Below are 27542 nucleotides of genomic sequence, written 5' to 3' on the forward strand. Positions count from 1 at the left end.
GAGAGAGACAGAGAGAGAGAGAGAGGGAGGGAGAGAGAGAGAGAGAGAGACAGAGAGAGAGAGAGAGAGCGAGAGAGAGAGAGAGAGGGAGGGAGACAGAGACAGAGAGAGAGAGAGAGAGAGAGAGAGAGAGAGAGAGAGAGAGAGAGAGAGAGAGAGAGAGAGAGAGAGAGAGAGAGAGAGAGGAGAGAGAGAGCGAGAGAGAGAGAGAGAGGGAGAGAGAGAGAGCGAGAGAGAGAGAGAGAGCAGCCTTCCTAACTGACTGTCGCAGCAGAGATAACATTACAGAGAATGTCCTCGCTTCAGTAGGGAGACACAGCGCTGTTCAAATGCTTCAGAAATACCCAGACTAGAAGGCAAATAAGTAGCTCTTTGACACACCGTATTGGACATAAATGGATGGACAGAGAAACATTGCATTCAGAATTCACTTGTCAACCGGTGAGACACATCAGTGGATATAATGGGCAACACAACACATAAACCTTTAGGTAAGATCTAAGATATTCTGATTTTAAACATCATAACAGCAAAATAATGAATGTTCACACACTGCTCTCCATCTCTATTTAATAATTGAGAGCATTTGGCAATACAGTGCGCTTTTTGCGGTGTTGATAAAGACGGTTCAGGGTTTTCCTCATTTCTGGAGAACTGAGCTGAGCAGCTCGAGCACGCAGCTTCCTGGCGCCAACGGTCTCGAGGCAGGGAGAGAGTAGAGCGTGATTCCCCAAGATGTCTCAGATGAATTCAATAGAAGTTAAACCTTGTGTTTTCTATTTCTATTTCTAATTGTTTCCGGTTATATTTTGTATTTATTTATATGCACTTTTTCCAAAAGGTTTTAATGTTGTTGTTTCTTTATTCATATCTATGACATTGTAATAACAACTGATATTCATCTGGTCGTATTGCTATTAACTAACCTCCCAGCTCATGTAGCCCATAGTAAAACTAGTTACAGTGAGGGAAAAAGTATTTGATCCCCTGCTGATTTTGTACGTTTGTCCACTGACAAAGACATGATCAGTCTATAATTTTAATGGTAGGTTTATTTGAACAGTGAGAGACAGAATAACAACAAAAAAATACAGAAAAACGCATGTCAAAAATGTTATAAATTGATTTGCATTTTAATGAGGGAAATAAGTATTTGACCCCTCTGCAAAACATGACTTAGTACTTGGTGGCAAAACCCTTGTTGGCAATCACAGAGGTCAGACGTTTCTTGTAGTTGGCCACCAGGTTTGCACACATCTCAGGAGGGATTTTGTCCCACTCCTCTTTGCAGATCTTCTCCAAGTCATTAAGGTTTAGAGGCTGACGTTTGGCAACTCGAACCTTCAGCTCCCTCTACAGATTTTCTATGGGATTAAGGTCTGGAGACTGGCTAGGCCACTCCAGGACCTTAATGTGCTTCTTCTTGAGCCACTCCTTTGTTGCCTTGGCCGTGTGTTTTGGGTCATTGTCATGCTGGAATACCCATCCACCACCCATTTCAAATAAAATAAAATCAAATTTTATTGGTCACATGCGCCGAATACAACAGGTGCAGACATTACAGTGAAATGCTTACTTACAGCCCTTAACCAACAGTGCATTTATTTTTAACAAAAAAAGTAAAAATAAAACAACAAAAAAAAAAGTGTTGAGAAAAAAAAGAGCAGAAGTAAAATAAAGTGACAGTAGGGAGGCTATATATACAGGGGGGTACCGTTGCAGAGTCAATGTGCGGGGGCACCGGCTAGTTGAGGTAGTTGAGGTAATATGTACATGTGGGTAGAGTTAAAGTGACTATGCATAAATAATTAACAGAGTAGCAGCAGCATAAAAAGGATGGGGTGGGGGGGCAGTGCAAATAGTCCGGGTAGCCATGATTAGCTGTTCAGGAGTCTTATGGCTTGGGGGTAGAAGCTGTTGAGAAGTCTTTTGGACCTAGACTTGGCACTCCGGTACTGCTTGCCGTGCGGTAGCAGAAAGAACAGTCTATGACTAGGGTGGCTGGAGTCTTTGACAATTTTGAGGGCCTTCCTCTGACACCGCCTGGTATACAGGTCCTGGATGGCAGGAAGCTTGGCCCCAGTGATGTACTGTAGTGCCTTGCGGTCGGAGGCCAAGCAGTTGCCATACCAGGCGGTGATGCAACCAGTCAGGATGCTCTCGATGGTGCAGCTGTAGATTTTTTTGAGGATCTGAGGACCCATGCCAAATCTTTTCAGTCTCCTGAGGGGGAATAGGCTTTGTCGTGCCCTCTTCACGACTGTCTTGGTGTGTTTGGACCATGTTAGTTTGTTGGTGATGTGGACACCAAGGAACTTGAAACTCTTGACCTGCTCCACTACAGCCCCGTCGATGTGGATGGGGGCGTGCTCGGACCTCCTTTTCCTGTAGTCCACAATCATCTCCTTTGTCTTGATCACGTTGAGGGAGAGGTTGTTGTTCTGGCACCACACTGCCAGGTCTGACCTCCTCCCTATAGGCTGTCTCATCGTTGTCGGTGATCAGGCCTACCACCGTTGTGTTGTCGGCAAACTTAGTGATGGTGTTGGAGCCGTGCCTGGCCATGCATTTCAAAGCGCTTCATGGCTACAGACATGAGTGCTACTGGTCAGTAGTCATTTAGGCAGGTTACCTTAGTGTTCTTGGGCACAGGAACTATGGTGGTCTGCTTGAAACATGTTGGTATTACAGACAGGCTCGGTCAGGAACAGCTTGAAAATCTCAGTGAAGACACTTGCATTTTACATTTTAGTCATTTAGCAGACGCTCTTATCCAGAGCGACTTACAGTTAGTGAATACATATTTTTTTTATACTGGCCCCCCGTGGGAATCGAACCCACAACCCTGGCGTTGCCAACACCATGCTCTATCAACTGAGCTACATCCCTGCCGGCCATTCCCTCCCCTACCCTGGACAAATTGTGCGCCTCCCATGAGTCTCCTGGTCGCGGCCGGCTGCGACAGAGCCTGGATTCGAACCAGGATCTCTAGTGGCACAGTTAGCACTGCGATGCAGTGCCTTAGACCACTGCGCCACTCAGGAGTAACTTGCCAGCGCATGCTCTGAGTACACGTCCTGGTAATCCGTCTGTTGTTCAGATCCGTAAATGTTGACCTGTTTAAAAATCTTACTCACATCGGCTACGGAGCGCATCATCACACAGTCTTCGGGAACAGCTGGTGCTCTCATGCATGCTTCAGTGTTGCTTGCCTCGAAGCAGGCATTGAAGTCATTTAGCTCGTCTGGTAGGCTCGTGTCACTGGGCAGCTCGCAGCTGGGCTTCCCTTTGTAGTCCGTAATAGTTTGCAAGCGCTGCCACATCCGACCAGTGTCAGAGCCGGTGTAGTAGGATTAAATCTTAGTCCTGTATTGACGCTTTGCCTGTTTGATGGTTCGTCAGAGGGCATAGCACGATTTCTTATAAGCGTCCGGGTTAGAGTCCCGCTCCTTGAAAGCGGCAGCTCTACCCTTTAGCTCAGTGCGGATGTTGCCTGTAATCAATCACTTCTGGTTGGGGTATGTACGTACGGTCACTGTGGGGACGATGTCGTCAATGGACGACATCATCGATGCACTTATTGATGAAGCTGGTGACTGATGTGGTAAACTCCTCAATGCCATCAGATGAATCCCGGAACATATTCCAGTCTGTGCTAGCGAAACAGTCCTTTAGCTTAGCATCTGCGTCATCTGACAACTTCCGTATTGAGCGAGTCACTGGTATTTTCTGCTTTCGTTTTTGCTTGTAAGCAGGAATCAGGAGGATATAATTATGGTCAGATTTGCCAAATGGAGGGCGAGGGAGAGCTTTGTACGCGTCTCTGTGTGTGGAGTAAAGGTGGTCTAGAGTTTTTTCTCCTCTGGTTGCTTATGTGACATGCTGGTAGAAATTAGGTAAAATGGATGTAAGTTTCCCTGCATTAAAGTCCACGGCCACTAGGAGCTCCGCCTCTGGATTAGTATTTTCTTGTTTGCATATGGCCATATACAGCTTGCTGGGTACAGGTTTAGTGTCAGCATCAGTTTGTGGTGGTAAAAAACATAGATGAAAACTCTCTTGTTAAATAGTGTGGTCTACAGCTTATCATGATATGCTCTACCTCAGGCGAGCAAAACCTACCTAGAGACTTCCTTTATATTAGAGATCACTCACCAGCTGTTATTGACAAAGAGACACAGACCACCACCCCTCGTCTTACTGGAGGTAGCTGTTCTTTCTTGCCGATGCACGGAAAACCCAGCCAACTGTATATTATCCATGTCGTCGTTCAGCCACGACTCGGTGAAACATAAGATATTACAGTTTTTAATGTCCGTTGGTAGGATAGTCTCAAATGGAGCTCATCCAGTTTATTCTCCAATGATTGCACAGTGGCCAATAGGACAGATGGTAGAGGTGGGTTACCCACTTGCCGACGAATTATCACAAGGCACCCGGATCTGCATGCCCTGATGTCTCTTCTTCATGCGAATGATGGGGATTTGGTGCCGGTCCGGTATCAGCAGTAAATTCTTCGCGTCCGACTCGTTAAAGAAAATATCTTCATCCAGTCCGAGGTGAGTAATCGCTGTTCTGATATCCAGAAGCTCTTCTCGGTTATAAGAGACGGTGGCAGAAACATTATGTACAAAATAAGTTACAAACAAGGAGTAAAAACACACAGTAAAACCGTAAAACGGCAGCCATCCCCTCTGGTGCCATAACGGTCCTCTGAGTACATCAAAAAAGGTTTGGTATACCTCAACTGTAATTAGCAAGTTATTGATTTCATGAACCTTGTTTCTTAAGCTACATAGTTTAACGTGGGCTATTTTGAGCACTTTTCTGGGATGCTTGCTTGTTTTCATTGCTTTTCTGGGAAGCTTAGCAGAAGTAGATATTCTCATGTTATTTATGGTAGTGCAGGATGAGCTGCACACAGTGGACTTCCTCCTAGGGCACACAGCCTCAGCGCTAACAGTATAATTCTGGTTCATAGGCACATGATTACTGCATACAACAGCTGTAGGATCAGTAGAGCCATTCAGGGCAGTTAGAGGGACATAAATGAGGTTACTTACATGATGTCTGTAAGTACCACTCGGTCTCCTGAGTGGCGCAGTGGTCTAAGGCACTGCATCGCAGTGCTGACTGTGCCACTAGAGATCCTGGTTCGAATCCAGGCTCTATCGCAGCCGGCCGCGACTGGGAGACTCATGGGCGGCGCACAATTGGCCCAGCGTCGTCCAGGGTAGGGGAGGGAATGGCCGGCAGGGATGTAGCTCAGTTGATAGAGCATGGCGTTTGCAACGGCAGGGTTATGGGTTCGATTCCCACGGGGGGCCAGTATAAAAAAATATATATGTGTATTCACTAACTGTAAGTCGCTCTGGATAAGAGTGTCTGCTAAATGACTAAAATGTAAATGTAATGTCTACCAACGCCCTTAGGATATTGTACATTTGCTGAAGCATTATGACACCTCAGCGACCCAATGGTAGCGATTAACTGAGCTGGGCTTGGGTCATTGATAAGTCATTGTCTCAACGCAGCCTTATAATACTGTGAAAGGATCCAAGAATCCAAATTATTTGGGTGGATCCCATCCTCCTTATAAAACGTGTTTTGTTTTCAAAAGGTATTGAAATTGTCAACAAAAGTTACACCCATTGAGCTGCAATAATCACGTAGCCAGTTGTAAAGAGAAAGAATCCTGCTAAAATGTTCAATACCACGATTCAGAGAGGGCACAGGGCCAGATATGATGGGTCTTGTATTTAGTGTCTAGCAGAGAGTCAATCAGCTCTTTAAAATCCAGTTTAAACTGTTCAGAGCTGACCTTCATAATGTCATTAAAACCCACATGGACTACGATAGAATCGATTTCCATGTCCTGGCATAGAACATTCTGGAGCAGCTTAGTAATGTAATTTACTTGAGCTCCGGGATAGCACAGTGTTTTTGCACCAGGAACAATGACATATCTTACCATGGAGCTGCCCAAAATCACAGCTGGCGAGAAGAATGAGGAAATCCGCCCACTCCCATGCTTCACAGGATTCGGAGAACCCTTTAGGGACCGGCAAGAGGAAAAATAACTATACTATTTATCTATTGCATCTGGTGCAGGCCTCCGACAGATGGAGAAGCCCCGCTCGATCCAGAGCAGGGACGGAGGGTTGCCGACGTCGACTTCGAAATCATAGGGGAAGGTGTAGACACAGCGGCCGCAGACACAGGTACCCCCATTGACAAAGGTTCAGGAAGATCAGGCTCCAGGGAGGCGAAACTATTTGTTGTTTGTATCCGCTCCGGGCCTTTCATTGGGAGTGTAGACTGCTTTGCGGGAGGCCACTGTCTTCAACTTCCATGGCTCGTGACATGTGACCATCATTAAATTGCCGTGCTCCTCTTGCTGTGCTCCTTCGACAAGCCCAAACGGATTCCGAGACAAGAAATGGTAGTCCTAGCTGTTAAAAGCTAACTGCGTCGCTGAATCCATGCAAAAATAAGTTCAGTATTTATATCTAACTTAGAATGGTCAAAAACAACGAACCGAGTAGCTGAGTGTTACCAGCAGGTTAAAGAAAGATTTTTAAAGACTTGAGACAATTGATACATGGATTGTCTCTGTGTGCCATTCAGAGGGTGAATGGGCAAGACAAATATTTAAGTGCCTTTGAACGGGGTATGGTAGTAGGTGCCAGACGCAACGGTTTGAGTGTGTCAAGAATGGTCAAGAATCCCTGTGGAATGCTTTAGACACCTTGTAGAGTCCATGCCCCAGACGAATTGAGGCTGTGCAACTCAATATTAGGAAGATGTTCCTAATGTTTGGTATACTCAGTGTCTACTCAACAGGAAACAATGGAAAGAAAACTGGTCTTGAGGGAAACCTGTTTCAGTCTTCCAGAGATTTGAGACTGGGACGGAGGTTCACCTTCCAGCAGGACAATGACCCTAAGCATACTGCTAAAGAAACACTCGAGTGGTTTAAGGGAAAACATTTAAATGTCTTGGAATGGCCTAGTCAAAGCCCAGACCTCAATCCAATTGACCAATCCAATGTGGTCCTCTGTAGCTCAATTGGTAGAGCATGGCGCTTGTAACGCCAGGGTAGTGGGTTCGATCCCATACGTAAAAATGTATGCGCACATGACTGTAAGTTGCTTTGGATAAAAGCGTCTGCTAAATGGCATATTATTATTTATATTATATTATTAGAATCTGTGGTATGACTTAAAGATTGCTGTACACCAGCGGACCTCATCCAACTTGAAGGAGATGGAGCAGTTTTGCCTTGAAGAATAGGCAAAGATTCCAGTGGTAGATGTGCCAAGCTTATAGAGACATACCCCAAGAGACTTGCAGCTGTAATTGCTGCAAAAGGTGGCTCTACAAAGTTTTTTTGTTGTATTTCTTGTTTGTTTCACACAAAAAAAATATTGCATCTTCAAAGTGGTAGGCATGTTGTGTAAATCAAATGATACAATCCCCCCAAAAATCCACTTTAATTCCAGGTTGTAAGGCAACAAAACAGGAAAAATGCCAAGGGGGTGAATACTTTCGCAAGCCACTGTAGCTATGATCCCCCCTTCTATCTTAATGTAATGAGCAGTTGTTGGGGTTTTTTTCAGATTATTATGAATGATTTATCAACAGCTGTAACAAGTTGTCCAGTGTAGGAAATCCTCATTGGTGCCCTAGTTTATAGAAAGACCCACATACAGTATCATAATCTATGTGTGTATTCTACTCTGACATAGTAGAACCCTTTCATGGTAGTCTCCCCTAACAGTTCAGTTCTAACACATCACACACCTTTGATTTCCTCCTCTCTCCTCTCTCCTCTCTCCTCTCTCCTCTCTCCTCTCTCCTCTCTCCTCTCTCCTCTCTCCTCTCTCCTGTCTCCTCTCTCCTCTCTCCTCACGCCTCTGTCTGTCTGTCTGTCTGTCATTAAAAATTAAAAGCTGAAATGTCTTGAGTCAATAAGTATTCAACCCCTTTGTTATGGCATGCCTAAATAAGTTTAGGAGTAAAACTTTGCTTAATAAGTTGCATAATAAGTTGCATGGTCTCGCTCCGTGTGCAATAATAGTGTTGAACATGATTTTTGAATGACTTTCTCATCTCTGTACCACACACATACAATTATCTGTAACGTCTCTCAGCCAAGCAGTGCATTTCAAACACAGATTCAACCACAAAGACTTGGGAGGTTTTCCAAAGCCTCGCAAAGAAGGGCACCTATTGGTAGATGGGTAAAAAAAAAAAAACAGACGTTGAATATCCCTTTGAGCATGGTGAAGTTATTAATAACACGTTGGATGGTGTATCAATACACCCACTTGTTAAATATTCAAAAACATGCATCCTGTTTGCAACAAGACACTAAAGTAATACTGCAAAAAATGTGGCAAAGCAATTAACTTTTTGGCCTGAATACAAAGTTTTATTTTTGGGACAAATCCAATACAACACATTACTGAGTACCACTCTCCATATTTTCAAGCATAGTGGTGGCTGCATCATGTTATGGGTATGCTTGTCATTGTTAAGGACTTGGGAGTTTTTCAGGATAAAAAATATAAATAATGGAGCTAAGCAAAATCCTAGAGGAGAACCGGATTCAGTCTGCTTTCCACCAGACACTGGAAGATTAATTCACCTTTCAGCAGGAAAATAGCCTAAAACACAAGGCCAAATCTACACAGGAGTTGCTTACCAATACGACAGTGATTGTTCCTGGGTGGCAGAGTTACAGTTTTGACTTAAATCTACTTGAAAATCTATGGCAAGACTTGGAAAATGGTTGTCTAGCAATGATCAACAACCAATTTGGCAGATCTGTAGAATACGGAAAAGAATAATGGGCAAATGTTGTACAATTCAGGTGCTCTTAGAGACTCACCCAGAAAGACTCACAGCTGTAATCGCTGCCAAAGGTGATTCTACAAAGTATTGACTCAGGGGTGTGAATATAAACCTGTTTTTATATCATTATGGGGTGTTGTGTGGGGAGGAAAAAATCAATTGAATCGATTTTGAATTCAAGCTCTAACACAACGAAATGTGGAATAAATCAAGGGGTCTGAATACTTCCTGAAGGCTCTGTATTAGTATAGCCTATAATCTCGGTTTTCATTTAAAGCATCATTTTGTCCTTCGCTTGTTTGTAACAATTGCAGAGACATTGGCAACTTTGTATCGACAGTCAACTTCGTTCTGAAGTTATCGGCGTTCTCTCATGGGCTGCGTTTACACAGGCTTCCCAATTCTGATCTTTATTTCATTTATTGGTATTTTGACCAATCCGATCAGTGCTGAAAAAGATCTGACGTGAAAAGATCTGATGTGATGGGTCAAAAGACCAATTAGTGGGAAAAATATCAGAATTGGGCTGCCTGTGTAAACACAGCCATGGAGACAGATAAACATCTTGATTATGTGTTTAACAGAGATCTTCTGTGTGTAAAGTGACGCGAAAGGGCAAAAAAAGGGCAGAAAAGCATCTAATGACGCACTTAGCTGTTGTAGTGGTCTGAGGCAGTCGGTAAATAACGATTGTTTTCAAGTGCAAATTTACTAACGATGGTTTTAACGATGCTCCTACGAAGGTTCCTCTCTCTCTCTCTCTCTCTCTCTCTCTGTCTGTCTCCGTCTCCCTTAGCTCTCTCTCTCTCTCTCTCTCTCTCTCTCTCTCTCTCTCTCTCTCTCTCATGTTATTCCTATGGCCTACCATTCCCATAACCCTGTCAGCGAGCTAGTTGATGACAGGTACTGCAGGCCTCCATGGAAGCGTGAGCTAACAATACATTGCCTGCCAAGGGGAAAGATTTATGTTTAGAATGTGTAGCAGAGTTTGTATTGGAAATGGTTGTTTAGCTACATAGTTCATTATGTAATGGTGTGACCACCTGATCAGAGAAACTCTGGGACCTGGGATCTGGTCATAGCCTGTAGTCTTTCCTTCATCCTGGTCACAGCCTATAACTAGGGCCCAGAGTTTTCCTTCATCCTGGTCACAGGCTGTAACTAGGGCCCAGAGTTTTCCTTAATCCTGGTCACAGCCTGTAACTAGGGCCCAGAGTTTTCCTTCATCCTGGTCACAGGCTGTAACTAGGGCCCAGAGTTTTCCTTAATCCTGGTCACAGCCTGTAACTAGGGCCAAGAGTTTTCCTTCATTCTGGTCACAGCCTGTAACTAGGGCCAGAGTCTTTCCTATAGAGAGATGTTTTGAGTAGTTTACAAGGTCGCAGTGCTAGCATCGCAGTGCTAGCTGTGCCACTAGAGATCCTGGTTCGAATCCAGGCTCTGTCGTAGCCGGCCGCGACCGGGAGACCCATGGGGCGGCGCACAATTGGTCCAGGGTAGGGGAGGGAATGGCCGGCAGGGATGTAGCTCAGTTGGTAGAGCATGGCGTTTGCAACGCCAGGGTTGTGGGTTCGATTCCAGTATAAAAAAAAAATGTATGCACTCACTAACTGTAAGTCGCTCTGGATAAGAGCGTCTGCTAAATGATGTAAATGTAATTAGCATAAATAAATAAAAATGAAAGGACCCCTGAGCACCAACATGTGAATGTCATAGGAGCCAAATTGGGTGTCAAATTTTCAACCATTTTCCATCCCAAAAATTTTGAAAAAGCACATGTTTTGATTTCATGTCAAACAGATGGAAAAGGGGTCTTAAAAGGTATCAGAAATATATCAAAGCACAGTAATTAAAAGGCCTAACTAATATCAACACTTCTATTTAGTTTAGGAGCATTTTTTATTTCGCAATTGTAAGAAACATTGTGACTTGAAATTCCATGACCAAAAACCCACATATCTTTAAGATATTTTCTAATTTCTCTTCCTCATAAGGAGGGAGGACAATGAAAGTTCACAGAAGTGTATATATACGTTTTACTGTCATGCACCAGATAGGTGCACAGAAATGTGTTGTTTTACAGGGTCAGCCACAGCAGCACAGTGAAAGTAGACACTGTCATTACACTAATCTATCTACCCTCATAGACACTATCATTACACTAATCTATCTACCCTCATAGACACTATCATTACACTAATCTAACTACCCTCATAGACACTATCATTACACTAATCTAACTACCCTCATAGACACTATCATTATTGTCATCTTTCTACCCTCATAGACACTATCATTACACTAATCTAACTACCCTCATAGACACTATCATTATTGTTATCTATCTACCCTCATAGACACTATCATTACTGTTATCTAACTACCCTCATAGACACTATCATTACACTAATCTAACTACCCTCATAGACACTATCATTACTGTCATCTAACTACCCTCATAGACACTATCATTACTGTTATCCAACTACCCTCATAGATAATATAACTACCCCCATAGACACTATCATTACTCTTATCCAGAGCCAATTACAGTTAGTGTTTGAAGAGGTAGGGTTTCAGACGTTTTCAGAAGATGGGCAGGGACTCTGCTGTCTTAGCTGCAGGGGGAAGCTGGTTCCACCATTGGGGTGCCAGGACAGAGAAGACCTTGGACTGGGCTGAGTGTGGAGCTGCCCTCCCATTGGGGTGCCAGGACAGAGAAGACCTTGGACTGGGCTGAGGGGGAGCTACCCTCCCATTGGGGTGCCGGGACAGAGAAGACCTTGGACTGGGCTGAGGGGGAGCTACCCTCCCATTGGGGTGCCAGGACAGAGAAGACCTTGGACTGGGCTGAGGGGGAGCTGCCCTCCCGTAGGGGTGGGAGGGCCTGGAGCCTATTTACCCTCATAGATACGGTTTTGTGTCCTTAACCCTCCCGTTGTCCTAGGGTCAAAATGACCCGCCACTGTGTTGAACCAACTTTATTTAATTTTTATATTTTTGGGATCATTTGTGAGAAGGAGGCAGTGATACTTTCTTTAAAGTCTCACTGCCTCCTTCTCACAAATGATCCCAAAAATATAAAAATGTAATAAAGTTGGTTCAACACAGTGGCGGGTCATTTTGACCCTAGGACAACGGGAGGGGAACTCTCTCTGTCTCTCTCTCTACCCCCACCCTTTCTATGTCTATCTGTATGTCGTCTCTCTCCTCTTACTCTCTCTCATTCCATCAACCTCTCCATCTCTCCCTCTCTCTGTTCCACCCTCTCTCTCCCTCTCTCCCTCTCTCCCTCCCTCTCCCTCTCTCTTTCTCTCTCTCCCTCTCTCTGTCCCACCATCTCTCTGTCCCACCTTCTCTCTCTCTCGCTCTTTCTCTCTCTCTCTCTCTCCCTCTCCCTCTCCCTCTCTCTCTCTCTCTCTCTCTCTCTCTCTCTCTCTCTCTCTCTCTCTCCTTCCCTCTCTCTCACTCTCTCTCCTTGTGTCTGTGGTACGTTCATGGTGAAAGCCACATGTTAACCTCATGTGGTTCATTTAGGGGCAGAGCAGGAATTCCCATACTTGGTCCTGGGGCCCCCCCTGGCTGCACATTTTGGTTTTTGCCTTAGCACTTCAAAGTTGATTCAAATGTTTTTTGCCTAGGAGGGGGGTGGGGGGAGGAGTTAGTGAAACCATGGTCTAGAGAATAAACACATTTTAGGTGAGTTTAGAGTTTAGGTTGAATAATTGGAGGGAGGTGGTGTGCTGAGAGTGGATGTTCTAATTTGGGACAGTGTGGGGATTAAAAATGGTCAACATGGGTTACATGCTGTATGGGTTACAGGCTGTATGGGTTACATGCTGTATGGGTTACATGCTGTATGGGTTACATGCTGTATGGGTTACAGGCTGTATGGGTTACATGCTGTATGGGTTACATGCTGTATGGGTTACAGGCTGTATGGGTTACAGGCTGTATGGGTTACAGGCTGTATGGGTTAGAGGCTGTATGGGTTACAGGCTGTATGGGTTACATGCTGTATGGGTTACAGGCTGTATGGGTTACATGCTGTATGGGTTACAGGCTGTATGGGTTACATGCTGTATGGGTTACAGGCTGTATGGGTTACAGGCTGTATGGGTTACATGCTGTATGGGTTAGAGGCTGTATGGGTTACATGCTGTATGGGTTACATGCTGTATGGGTTACAGGCTGTATGGGTTACATGCTGTATGGGTTACAGGCTGTATGGGTTACAGGCTGTATGGGTTACATGCTGTATGGGTTATATGCTGTATGGGTTACATGCTGTATGGGTTACAGGCTGTATGGGTTACATGCTGTATGGGTTACAGGCTGTATGGGTTACATGCTGTATGGGTTACAGGCTGTATGGGTTACAGGCTGTATGGGTTACATGCTGTATGGGTTACAGGCTGTATGGGTTACAGGCTGTATGGGTTACATGCTGTATGGGTTACAGGCTGTATGGGTTACAGGCTGTATGGGTTACAGGCTGTATGGGTTACATGCTGTATGGGTTACAGGCTGTATGGGTTACAGGCTGTATGGGTTACATGCTGTATGGGTTAGAGGCTGTATGGGTTACATGCTGTATGGGTTACAGGCTGTATGGGTTACAGGCTGTATGGGTTACAGGCTGTATGGGTTACAGGCTGTATGGGTTACATGCTGTATGGGATAAAGGCTGTATGGGTTACATGCTGTATGGGTTAAAGGCTGTATGGGTTACATGCTGTATGGGTTAGAGGCTGTATGGGTTACATGCTGTATGGGTTACAGGCTGTATGGGTTACATGCTGTATGGGTTACAGGCTGTATGGGTTACAGGCTGTATGGGTTACATGCTGTATGGGTTACATGCTGTATGGGTTACAGGCTGTATGGGTTACAGGCTGTATGGGTTACATGCTGTATGGGTTACAGGCTGTATGGGTTACATGCTGTATGGGTTACAGGCTGTATGGGTTACATGCTGTATGGGTTACAGGCTGTATGGGTTACATGCTGTATGGGTTACAGGCTGTATGGGGTACAGGCTGTATGGGTTACAGGCTGTATGGGTTACATGCTGTATGGTTTACAGGCTGTATGGGTTACAGGCTGTATGGGTTACAGGCTGTATGGGTTACATGCTGTATGGGTTAGAGGCTGTATGGGTTACATGCTGTATGGGTTACAGGCTGTATGGGTTACAGGCTGTATGGGTTACAGGCTGTATGGGTTTCAGGCTGTATGGGTTAGAGGCTGTATGGGTTACAGGCTGTATGGGTTACATGCTGTATGGGTTACAGGCTGTATGGGTTACAGGCTGTATGGGTTACAGGCTGTATGGGTTACAGGCTGTATGGGTTACAGGCTGTATGGGTTACATGCTGTATGGGTTACAGGCTGTATGGGTTACAGGCTGTATGGGTTACAGGCTGTATGGGTTAGAGGCTGTATGGGTTACAGGCTGTATGGGTTACAGGCTATATGGGTTACATGCTGTATGGGTTACAGGCTGTATGGGTTACATGCTGTATGGGTTACAGGCTGTATGGGTTACATGCTGTATGGGTTACAGGCTGTATGGGTTACAGGCTGTATGGGTTACATGCTGTATGGGTTACAGGCTGTATGGGTTACAGGCTGTATGGGTTACAGGCTGTATGGGTTACATGCTGTATGGGTTACAGGCTGTATGGGTTAAATGCTGTATGGGTTAGAGGCTGTATGGGTTACATGCTGTATGGGTTACATGCTGTATGGGTTACATGCTGTATGGGTTACATGCTGTATGGGTTACATGCTGTATGGGTTACAGGCTGTATGGGTTACATGCTGTATGGGTTACATGCTGTATGGGTTACAGGCTGTATGGGTTACATGCTGTATGGGTTACAGGCTGTATGGGTTACAGGCTGTATGGTTTACAGGCTGTATGGGTTACAGGCTGTATGGGTTACATGCTGTATGGGTTACAGGCTGTATGGTTTACAGGCTGTATGGGTTACAGGCTGTATGGGTTACATGCTGTACGGGTTACAGGCTGTACGGGTTACATGCTGTACGGGTTACAAGCTGTATGGTTTACAGGCTGTATGGGTTACAGGCTGTATGGGTTACATGCTGTATGGGTTACAGGCTGTATGGTTTATAGGCTGTATGGGTTACAAGCTGTATGGGTTACATGCTGTATGGGTTACATGCTGTATGGGTTACAGGCTGTATGGGTTACAGGCTGTATGGGTTACAGGCTGTATGGGTTACAGGCTGTATGGGTTACAGATGTATGGGTTACAGGCTGTATGGGTTACATGCTGTATGGGTTACATGCTGTATGGGTTACAGGCTGTATGGGTTACAGGCTGTATGGGTTACATGCTATATAGGTTACAGGCTGTATGGGTTACAGGATGTATGGGTTACATGCTGTATGGGTTACATGCAGTATGGGTTACATGCTGTATGGGTTACAGGCTGTATGGGTTACATGCTGTATGGGTTACAGGCTGTATGGGTTACATGCTGTATGGGTTACAGGCTGTATGGGTTACAGGCTGTATGGGTTACAGACTATATGGGTTACAGGCTGTATGGGTTACAGGCTGTATGGGTTACATGCTGTATGGGTTACAGGCTGTATGGGTTACATGCTGTATGGGTTACATGCTGTATGGGTTACAGGCTGTATTGGTTACAGGCTGTATGGGTTACATGCTGTATGGGTTACATGCTGTATGGGTTACAGGCTGTATGGGTTACAGGCTGTATGGGTTACATGCTGTATGGGTTACAGGTTGTATGGGTTACATGCTGTATGGGTTACATGCTGTATGGGTTACATGCTGTATGGGTTACATGCTGTATGGGTTACAGGCTGCATGGGTTACATGCTGTATGGGTTACAGGCTGTATGGGATACATGCTGTATGGTTTACAGGCTGTATGGGTTACAGGCTGTATGGGTTACAGGCTGTATGGGTTACAGGCTGTATGGGTTACATGCTGTATGGGTTACAGGCTGTGTGGGTTAAAGGCTGTATGTGTTACAGGCTGTATGGTTTACATGCTGTATGGGTTACATGCTGTATGGGTTACAGGCTGTATGGGTTACATGCTGTATGGGTTACATGCTGTATGTGTGACAGGCTGTATGGGTTACATGCTGTATGGGTTACAGGCTGTATGGGTTACATGCTGTATGGGTTACAGGCTGTATGGGTTTCAGGCTGTATGGGTTACATGCTGTATGGGTACATGCTATATGGGTTGCAGGCTGTATGGGTTACAGGCTGTATGGGTTACATGCTGTATGGGTTACAGGCTGTATGGGTTACAGGCTGTATGGGTTACATGCTGTATGGGTTACATGCTGTATGGGTTACATGCTGTATGGGTTACATGCTGTATGGGTTACAGGATATATGGGTTACATGCTGTATGGGTTACAGGCTGTATGGGTTACATGCTGTATGGGTTAGAGGCTGTATGGGTTACAGGCTGTATGGGTTACAGGCTGTATGGGTTACATGCTGTATGGGTTACAGGCTGTATGGGTTACATGCTGTATGGGTTACAGGCTGTATGGGTTACAGGCTGTATGGGTTACATGCTGTATGGGTTACATGCTGTATGGGTTACATGCTGTATGGGTTACAGGCTGTATGGGTTACATGCTGTATGGGTTACAGGCTGTATGGGTTACAGGCTGTATGGGTTACAGGCTGTATGGGTTACATGCTGTATGGGTTACATGCTGTATGGGTTACAGGCTATATGGGTTACATGCTGTATGGGTTACAGGCTGTATGGGTTACATGCTGTATGGGTTAGAGGCTGTATGGGTTACAGGCTGCATGGGTTACAGGCTGTATGGGTTACATGCTGTATGGGTTACATGCTGTATGGGTTACAGGCTGTATGGGTTACATGCTGTATGGGTTACAGGCTGTATGGGTTACAGGCTGTATGGGTTACATGCTGTATGGGTTACATGCTGTATGGGTTACAGGCTGTATGGGTTACATGCTGTATGGGTTACAGGCTGTATGGGTTACAGGCTGTATGGGTTACATGCTGTATGGGTTACATGCTGTATGGGTTGCATGCTGTATGGGTTACATGCTGTATGGGTTACAGGCTGTATGGGTTACAGGCTGTATGGGTTACAGGCTGTATGGGTTACAGGCTGTATGGGTTACATGCTGTATGGGTTACATGCTGTATGGGTTACATGCTGTATGGGTTACATGCTGTATGGGTTACAGGCTGTATGGGTTAGAGGCTGTATGGGTTACAGGCTGTATGGGTTAGAGGCTGTATGGGTTACAGGCTGTATGGGTTACATGCTGTATGGGTTACAGGCTGTATGGGTTACATGCTGTATGGGTTACATGCTGTATGGGTTACATGCTGTATGGGTTACATGCTGTATGGGTTACAGGCTGTATGGGTTACATGCTGTATGGGTTACAGGCTTAATGGGTTACAGGATGTATGGGTTACATGCTGTATGGGTTACAGGCTGTATGGGTTACAGGCTGTATGGGTTACATGCTGTATGGGTTACATGCTGTATGGGTTACAGGCTATATGGGTTACATGCTGTATGGGTTACAGGCTGTATGGGTTACATGCTGTATGGGTTAGAGGCTGTATGGGTTACATGCTGTATGGGTTACAGGCTGTATGGGTTACAGGCTGTATGGGTTACATGCTGTATGGGTTACATGCTGTATGGGTTACAGGCTGTATGGGTTACATGCTGTATGGGTTACATGCTGTATGGTTTACAGGCTGTATGGGTTACAGGATGTATGGGTTACAGGCTATATGGGTTACAGGCTATATGGGTTACATGCTGTATGGGTTACATGCTGTATGGGTTACATGCTGTATGGGTTACATTTTGTATGGTTTATAGGCTGTATGGGTTACATGCTGTATGGGTTACATGCTGTATGGGTTACATGCTGTATGGGTTACATGCTGTACGGGTTACAGGCTGTATGGGTTACAGGCTGTATGGGTTACAGGCTGTATGGGTTACAGGCTGTATGGGTTAGAGGCTGTATGGGTTACATGCTGTATGGGTTACAGGCTGTATGGGTTACATGCTGTATGGGTTACAGGCTGTATGGGTTACATGCTGTATGGGTTACATGCTGTATGGGTTACAGGCTGTATGGGTTACATGCTGTATGGGTTACAGGCTGTATGGGTTACAGGCTGTATGGGTTACATGCTGTATGGGTTACATGCTGTATGGGTTACAGGCTGTATGGGTTACATGCTGTATGGGTTACAGGCTGTATGGGTTACAGGCTGTATGGGTTACAGGCTGTATGGGTTACATGCTGTATGGGTTACATTTTGTATGGTTTATAGGCTGTATGGGTTACATGCTGTATGGGTTACATGCTGTATGGGTTACATGCTGTATGGGTTACATGCTGTACGGGTTACAGGCTGTATGGGTTACAGGCTGTATGGGTTACAGGCTGTATGGGTTACAGGCTGTATGGGTTAGAGGCTGTATGGGTTACATGCTGTATGGGTTACAGGCTGTATGGGTTACATGCTGTATGGGTTACATGCTGTATGGGTTACATGCTGTATGGGTTACATGCTGTATGGGTTACAGGCTGTATGGGTTACATGCTGTATGGGTTACAGGCTGTATGGGTTACAGGCTGTATGGGTTACATGCTGTATGGGTTACATGCTGTATGGGTTACAGGCTGTATGGGTTACATGCTGTATGGGTTACAGGCTGTATGGGTTACAGGCTGTATGGGTTACAGGCTGTATGGGTTACAGGCTGTATGGGTTACATGCTGTATGGGTTAGAGGCTGTATGGGTTACAGGCTGTATGGGTTACATGCTGTATGGGTTAGAGGCTGTATGGGTTACAGGCTGTATGGGTTACAGGCTAAAAGAGGCTCTTAAATGTACAGGATACAGGATGGATGGCCTTATAGTGTCAGTGTGGTAGAGGAATTCTCAGACTGTGGTGTCTAATGCATTAGCAGACTCTAGTCTAGTTTACACCAACAGTTTACTGCGGTAAGGGTGTATTTCTACACCAATGGTCAGAGACCAACAGTAAATACATTCATGTATGTTGACATGCTCTCTGCTTAGACCAGCAAAATTCAACCCCAAAACAAAACCTTTTGGAGCTATCATACAACACAGATCCTGATCCTGATCTGACTCACTGATCTTCCACTGTAACCATTAACCAATTAACCAATTAACCAATTAACCAATTAACCAATCCCTGTCCTCTCTTCTTCTTCTGTTATTGCCTCCTCCCAGTAGATGTGACTCTGCAGCCCCGCCCTGTGGTGAGCAGGCAGTACTACACACCGCAGGGTGGCAACGGTGGGGGTGGCGAGGGTCCGGGGGTAAAGAGGCGGACGTCGGCCCCCCCAGTGAGCCTCGGTCTGGAGTCGCCCAGGTTCCACCCTCAGGCTAAGGGAAAGAACATCAGGCTGGACGGTCAGCTGAGAAGAGCTACCAGGAAGAACAGCTTCTGCAATGGCATCACCTTCAGCCAACGTCCTATTCGACTCTATGAGAAGGTAAGTCCCCTGTCTGTCTCACCCCAACTCTAACCCTAATATACTCTAACCCTGATCTACCTTAACCCTTGCCCTGATATACCCTAACTCTAACCCTGATATACCCTAACCCTAACCCTGATATACCCTAACACAGGCCAGGGGTAGGCAACTATAGTCAGCTGCGGTGTCACGCTCGTCGGGAACAGAGGAGGACCAAGGCGCAGCGTTGAATGCGAACATATTTATTTATATAATGATCACCCGATCAAAACAACAAAACGATGACGTGACAGTCAATGGTTAAACACAAACCAACACGAACAAGAAACCACAATGAATGAATGCCTAACGGCTACCTAAGTATGACTCCCAATCAGAGACAACGAGCTACAGCCGTCTCTGATTGGGAGCCACCCTGGCCAACATAGATATACAAACACTAGAACCAACACACATGAAAACTCACACCCTGGCTCAACATACTAGAGTCCCCAGAGCCAGGGCGTGACAGTACCCCCCCCTAAAGGCGCGGACTCCGACCGCGCCAACCAAATACCACAGGGGAGGGACCGGGTGGGCACTCCGCCTTGGCGGCGGATCCGGCTCCGGGCATGATCCCCACTCGCTCTCTAACCCCCCAAAGTACCCCTGGTCCGGTCTGGCCCTGCTGACCGGAGCTGGACTGCACACTGGTGGAGCGGATTGCTCTAGCTCCGGCGTGAAGCAGCTGACCCGTGCTGAACCAGGCACCAGTGGAACAGGCACGGGCTGTGCCGGACTGACGACGCACACCACTGGCTTGGTGTGGGGAGCAGGAACGGCCCGAGCCGGGCTGACGAAACGCACCCCTGACTTGGTGCGGGGAGCAGGAGCGGGCCGAACCGGGCTGACGAAACGCACCACTGACTTGGTGTGGGGCGCAGGAACGGGCCGAGCCGGGCTGACGAAGCGCACCACTGACTTGGTGCGGGGAGCAGGAACGGGCCGAGCCGGGCTGACGAAGCGCACCACTGACTTGGTGCGGGGAGCAGGAACGGGCCGAGCCGGGCTGACGAAGCGCACCACTGACTTGGTGCGGGGAGCAGGAACGGGCCGAGCCGGGCTGACGAGGTGCACCACTGACTTGGTGCGGGGAGCAGGAACGGGCCGAGCCGGGCTGACGACGCGCACCATTGGCCTGGTGCGGGGAGCAGGAACAGGCCGGACCGTACTGGGGACACACACCACTGGTCCTACGCAGGGATCTGGAATGGGCCGGACCGGACTGGTAACACACCCCAGTACCTCTCGCCGTGCCTCTACACCTTCCATCCCCTCTTTGACCAGTGGCCCCCGTAACCTGGCGGCCTCCTCTGCCAACCCGCTGGGCCGCTCTGTTGCGGTCTCCTGCTGCCCCGTCGTCCACGGCGTTAGCCCCCCCCTAAAAATTTCTGGGCATCTCTCCTACCCGTGGACCAGGTCTCCATGTCCCTCGCCAGCCTTTCGCCCTTCTGCCTCCATGTCAAGCCCTTCTCTTCCTCACTCGGCTTGACCCAGTCGAGGAGGCGAAGGAGATCTGCTAGAGATCTCCCTGGCGATGGCTCCTGGACACGCTGCTTGGTCCAATCTTGGTGGTTTCTTCTGTCATGCTCGTCGGGAACAGAGGAGGACCAAGGCGCAGCGTTGAATGCGAACATATTTATTTATACAATGATCACCCGATCAAAACAACAAAACGATGACGTGACAGTCAATGGTTAAACACAAACCAACACGAACAAGAAACCACAATGAATGAATGCCTAACGGCTACCTAAGTATGACTCCCAATCAGAGACAACGAGCTACAGCCGTCTCTGATTGGGAGCCACCCTGGCCAACATAGATATACAAACACTAGAACCAACACACATGAAAACTCACACCCTGGCTCAACATACTAGAGTCCCCTTAGCCAGGGCGTGACATGCGGGCTGATTTTTGTCAGAGTGGATGGTCGGGCGGCTGGAACATAATTATAATAATTTGTTTTATTTTAAAATAACAATAATTTATTTTTGTTATTCGTGGGAATACTTGGGAGCAGATTTCCTAAATTAAACTAATTTTTTGCTGAATTCCTGGTGATTTGGGGACCCCCATAAAAATCCAGTCGCCGATCCCTGCCCTAACACTAACATTTAGCCAAAGACCTGTTAGACTCTATGAGAATGGTAAGACCCCTCTCTGTCTCTCCCCAACTCTAATCCTAATATACCCTAACCCTGATACAGTGAGGGAAAAAAAGTATTTGATCCTCTGCTGATTTTGTACGTTTGACCACTGACAAAAAAATTATCAGTCTATAATTTCAATGGTAGATTTATTTGAACAGTGAGAGACAGAATAACAACAAAGAAATCCAGAAAAATGCATGTCAAAAATGTTATAAATTCATTTGCATTTTAATGAGGGAAATAAGTATTTGACCCCCTCTCAATCAGAAAGATTTCTGGCTCCCAGGTGTCTTTTATAGAGGTAACAAGCTGAGATTAGGAGAACACTCATAAAGGGAGTACTCCTAATCTCAGTTTGTTACCTGTATAAAAGACACCTGTCCACAGAAGCAATCAATCAATCAGATTCCAAACTCTCCACCATGGCCAAGACCAAAGAGCTCTCCAAGGATGTCAGGGACAAGATTGTAGACCTACACAAGGCTGGAATGGGCTACAAGACCATCGCCAAGCAGCTTGGTGAGAAGGTGACAACAGTTGGTGCGATTATTCGCAAATGGAAGAAACACAAAAGAACTGTCAATCTCCCTCGGCCTGGGGCTCCATGCAAAATCTCACCTCGTGGAGTTGCAATGATCATGAGAATGGTGAGGAATCAGCCCAGAACTACACGGGAGGATCTTGTCAATGATCTCAAGGCAGTTGGGACCATAGTCACCAAGGAAACAATTGGTAACACACTACGCCGTGAAGGACTGAAATCCTGCAGCGCCCGCAAGGTCCCCCTGCTCAAGAAAGCACATATACATGCCCGTCTGAAGTTTGCCAATGAACATCTGAATGATTCAGAGGAGAACTGGGTGAAAGTATTGTGGTCAGATGAGACCAAAATGGAGCTCTTTGGCATCAACTCAACTCGCCGTGTTTGGAGGAGGAGGAATGCTGCCTATGACCCCAAGAATACCATCCCCACCGTCAAACATGGAGGTGGAAACATTATGCTTTGGGGGTGTTTTTCTGCTAAGGGGACAGGACAACTTCACTGCATCAAAGGGACGATGGACGGGGCCATGTACCGTCAATTCTTGGGTGAGAACCTCCTTCCCTCAGCTAGGGCATTGAAAATGGGTCGTGGATGGGTATTCCAGCATGACAATGACCGAAAACACACGGCCAAGGCAACAAAGGAGTGGCTCAAGAAGAGGCACATTAAGGTCCTGGAGTGGCCTAGCCAGTCTCCAGACCTTAATCCCATAGAAAATCTGTGGAGGGAGCTGAAGGTTCGAGTTGCTAAATGTCAGCCTCGAAACCTTAATGACTTGGAGAAGATCTGCAAAGAGGAGTGGGACAAAATCCCTCCTGAGATGTGTGCAAACCTGGTGGCCAACTACAAGAAACGTCTGACCTCTGTGATTGCCAACAAGGGTTTTTCCACCAAGTACTAAGTCATGTTTTGCAAGGGGTCAAATACTTATTTCCCTCATTAAAATGCAAATCAATTTATAACATGTTTGACATGCGTGTTTATGTTTTTTGTTGTTGTTATTCTGTTCCTCACTGTTCAAATAAACCTACCATTAAAATTATAGACTGATCATGTCTTTGTCAGTGGACAAACGTACAAAATCAGCAGGGGATCAAATACTTTTTTCCCTCACTGTATACCTTAACCCTTGCCCTGATATACCCTAACCTTAACCCTGATCAAATCAAATCAAATCAAATTTTATTGGTCACATGCGCCGAATACAACAGGTGCAGACATTACAGTGAAATGCTTACTTACAGCCCTTAACCAACAGTGCATTTATTTTAAACAAAAAAGTAAGAATAAAACATCAACAAAAAAGTGTTGAGAAAAAAAGAGCAGAAGTAAAATAAAGTGACAGTAGGGAGGCTATATATACAGTAAAATAAAGTGACAGTAGGGAGGCTATATATACAGGGGGGTACCGTTGCATAGTCAATGTGCGGGGGCACCGGCTAGTTGAGGTAGTTGAGGTAATATGTACATGTGGGTAGAGTTAAAGTGACTATGCATAAATACTTAACAGAGTAGCAGCAGCGTAAAAAGGATGGGGTGGGGGGGCAGTGCAAATAGTCCGGGTAGCCATGATTAGCTGTTCAGGAGTCTTATGGCTTGGGGGTAGAAGCTGTTGAGAAGTCTTTTGGACCTAGACTTGGCACTCCGGTACCGCTTGCCGTGCGGTAGCAGAGAGAACAGTCTATGACTAGGGTGGCTGGAGTCTTTGACAATTTTGAGGGCCTTCCTCTGACACCGCCTGGTATAGAGGTCCTGGATGGCAGGGAGCTTTGCCCCAGTGATGTACTGGGCCGTACGCACTACCCTCTGTAGTGCCTTGCGGTCAGAGGCCAAGCAGTTGCCATACCAGGCGGTGATGCAACCAGTCAGGATGCTCTCGATGGTGCAGCTGTAGAATTTTTTGAGGATCTGAGGACCCATGCCAAATCTTTTTAGTCTCCTGAGGGGGAATAGGCTTTGTCGTGCCCTCTTCACGACTGTCTTGGTGTGTTTGGACCATGATAGTTCGTTGGTGATGTGGACACCAAGGAACTTGAAGCTCTCAACCTGTTCCACTACAGCCCCGTCGATGAGAATGGGGGCGTGCTCATATACCCTAACCATGATATACCCTAACCCTAACCCTAATATACCCTGAGCTTGATATACCCTAAACTTGATATACCATAACCCTGATATACCCTAACCCTGATATACCCTAACCCTAACCCTGATATACTCTAACCCTGATATACCCAACTCCTAACCCTGATATACCCTAACCCTAACCTTGATATACCCTAACCCTGATATACCCTAACCGTGATATACCCTAACCCCGATAAACCCTAACCCTAACCCTGATATACCCTAACCTGGTTGATATACACTAACCCTGATATACCCTTACCCTGATATACCCTAACCCTGATATGCCCTAACCCAAACCTTTAGTCAGCGACCTGCTCTACGAGAAGGTAACAACTCTGTCTGGAGACATCTCTGTCTTTCTCGCTCATTTCACTTTTGATTTCGATCTCTATCTCTCTCCATAGTTTCAAATCAATCAGCTAACTGTTCCATGAAAGCTGTACACTGTTTCTCTGAGTCAACTTTCTGTATGTACTGTATAAAAAGCACTGAGCGTGATCATGACAATCCCCACTCCTTCCCAGGTGTGTCTGCGTCTGTCCGGTGTTCACAACGGCTGGAGCGGCGCTCTGCGGTTCGGTTTCACTAGTCTGGACCCTAGCGAGCTCAAATGCTCCAACATCCCCAAGTATGCCTGTCCGGACCTGGTGACGCGGTCGGGTTACTGGGCCAAAGCCCTGCCGGAACGCCTGGCCGTTCGCGACAACATCCTGTCCTTCTGGGCCGACAGACACGGCCGTGTGTTCTACAGCATCAACGAGGGGGAACCCATCCTCTTCCACTGTGGTCTGAGTGCAGGATGTCCGCTCTGGGCCATCATAGACATCTATGGTCTCACCCAGGAGGTCACACTGCTAGGTCAGTCTCTGCCTTGTTAAATAGTATTTATATCTTAGGCTTCCACTAACAGCATGACATTGGCCCATCATTATTGTTGACCTGTCACAGAGACTTGTCGAGTAATTCCTTCCTGTCCAAAGGGTTGTTCTCTGAGAGAACTGTAGCAGCGCGATATTACACTGCAGCTGTAGAACAACGAGCGTAGGAGTCAGAGAGAAAGACAGTTCATCTCACATTATGGGGAGGTAATCCAGATGTGCTCTCCAACACTGAGAGAGGCCCGAGTCTGAGACAGGAGAAAAATAACCAAATAAAATCTAATTTTGTTTGTCACATGCTTCGTAAAACAACAGGTGTAGACTAACAGTGAAACGCTTACTGATGGATCCTTTTCCAACAATGCAGAGTTAAAGACAAAATAAAAAATTGTGACACGAGGAATAAATACGCAGTGAATAATGAGTAAAAATAACATGGCTATATACAGGAAGTAGAAAATAACATGGCTATATACAGGGAGTAGAAAATAACATGGCTATATACAGGAAGTAGAAAATAACATGGCTATATACAGGAAGTAGAAAATAACATGGCTATATACAGGAAGTAGAAAATAACATGGCTATATACAGGAAGTAGAAAATAACATGGCTATATACAGGGAGTAGAAAATAACATGGCTATATACACGAAGTAGAAAATAACATGGCTATATACAGGGAGTAGAAAATAACATGGCTATATACAGGAAGTAGAAAATAACGGTTATATACAGGAAGTAGAAAATAACATGGCTATATACATGGAGTAGAAAATAACGGTTATATACAGGAAGTAGAAAATAACATGGCTATATACAGGAAGTAGAATATAACATGGCTATATACAGGGAATAGAAAATAACATGGCTATATACAGGGAGTAGAAAATAACATGGCTAAATACAGGAAGTAGAAAATAACATGGCTATATACAGGAAGTAGAAAATAACATGGCTATATACAGGAAGTAGAAAATAACGGTTATATACAGGAGGTGGAAAATAACATGGCTATATACAGGAAGTAGAAAATAACATGGCTATATACAGGAAGTAGAAAATAACATGGCTATATACAGGAAGTAGAAAATAACATGGCTATATACAGGAAGTGGAAAATAACATGGCTATTTACAGGGAGTGTAAAATAACATGGCTATATACACGAAGTAGAAAATAACATGGCTATATACAGGAAGTAGAAAATAACATGGCTATATACAGGAAGTAGAATATAACATGGCTATATACAGGAGGTAGAAAATAACATGGCTATATATAGGAAGTTAGAAAATATCATGGCTATATACAGGAAGTAGGAAATAACATGGCTATATATAGGGAGTAGGAAATAACATGGCTATATTCAGGAAGTAGAAAATAACATGGCTATATATAGGAAGTTAGAAAATATCATGGCTATATAAAGGGAGTAGAAAATAACATGGCTATATACAGGAAGTAGAAAATAACATGGCTATATACAGGAAGTAGAAAATAACATGGCTATATACAGGAAGTAGAAAATAACGGTTATATACAGGAAGTAGAAAATAACATGGCTATATACAGGAAGTAGAAAATAACATGGCTATATACAGGAAGTAGAAAATAACATGGCTATATACAGGAAGTAGAAAATAACGGTTATATACAGGGAGTAGAAAATAACATGGCTATATACACGAAGTAGAAAATAACATGGCTATATACAGGAAGTAGAAAATAACATGGCTATATACAGGAAGTAGAAAATAACATGGCTATATACAGGGAGTAATAACATGGCTATATACAGGAAGTAGAAAATAACATGGCTATATACAGGGAGTAGAAAATAACATGGCTATATACAGGAAGTAGGTAATAACATGGCTATATAGAGGGAGTGCCAGAACCGAGTCGGTGTGCAGGGGTACGAGGTAATTGAGGTAGATATGTACATATAGGTAGGGGTAAAGTGACGAGGCAACAGGATAGATAATAAACATCAGCTGCAGCAGGTAGCCATTTGATTAGCTATTTAGCAGTCTTGTTTAGCAGTCTGATGGCTTGGGGGGTAGAATCTGTTTAGGGTCCTGTTGGTTCCAGACTTGGTGCACCGGTACCGCTTGCCATGCGGAAGCAGAGAGAACAGTCTATGGCTTTTCTTTGACAATTTCTAGGGCCTTCCTCTGACACCGATACTGATACTGGTATAGAGGTCCTGGATGGCAGGGAGCACGGCCCCAGTGATGTACTGGGCAGTAAGCACTACCCTCTGTAGCACCTTGCAGTCTGGATGCCAAGCAGTTGCCATACCAAGCGGTGATTTAGCCAATCAAGATGCTCTCAATGGTGCAGCTGTAAAAAATGGAGGATCTGAGGGCTCATGCCAACCTTG

The 27542-nt window shown here is 45.5% G+C and overlaps 1 protein-coding gene across 1 annotated transcript in view; it reads left to right on the forward strand.

Moving 5' to 3' along the window:
• Nucleotides 1-301: 301 nt before the first annotated feature.
• neurl1b (neuralized E3 ubiquitin protein ligase 1B) overlaps nucleotides 302-27542 on the forward strand; it is a 37809-nt gene continuing 10568 nt past the window's right edge. Inside the window, 3 exon segments of the mRNA XM_084149807.1 lie at nucleotides 302-491; nucleotides 19163-19428; nucleotides 24804-25137. Of these exon segments, the coding sequence (XP_084005933.1) occupies nucleotides 464-491; nucleotides 19163-19428; nucleotides 24804-25137 (628 nt within the window). The 5' untranslated portion in view covers nucleotides 302-463.

This window comes from Coregonus lavaretus, assembly GCF_964263955.1.
Source record: "Coregonus lavaretus genome assembly, chromosome: 32".
NCBI classification, from domain to species: domain Eukaryota; kingdom Metazoa; phylum Chordata; class Actinopteri; order Salmoniformes; family Salmonidae; genus Coregonus; species Coregonus lavaretus.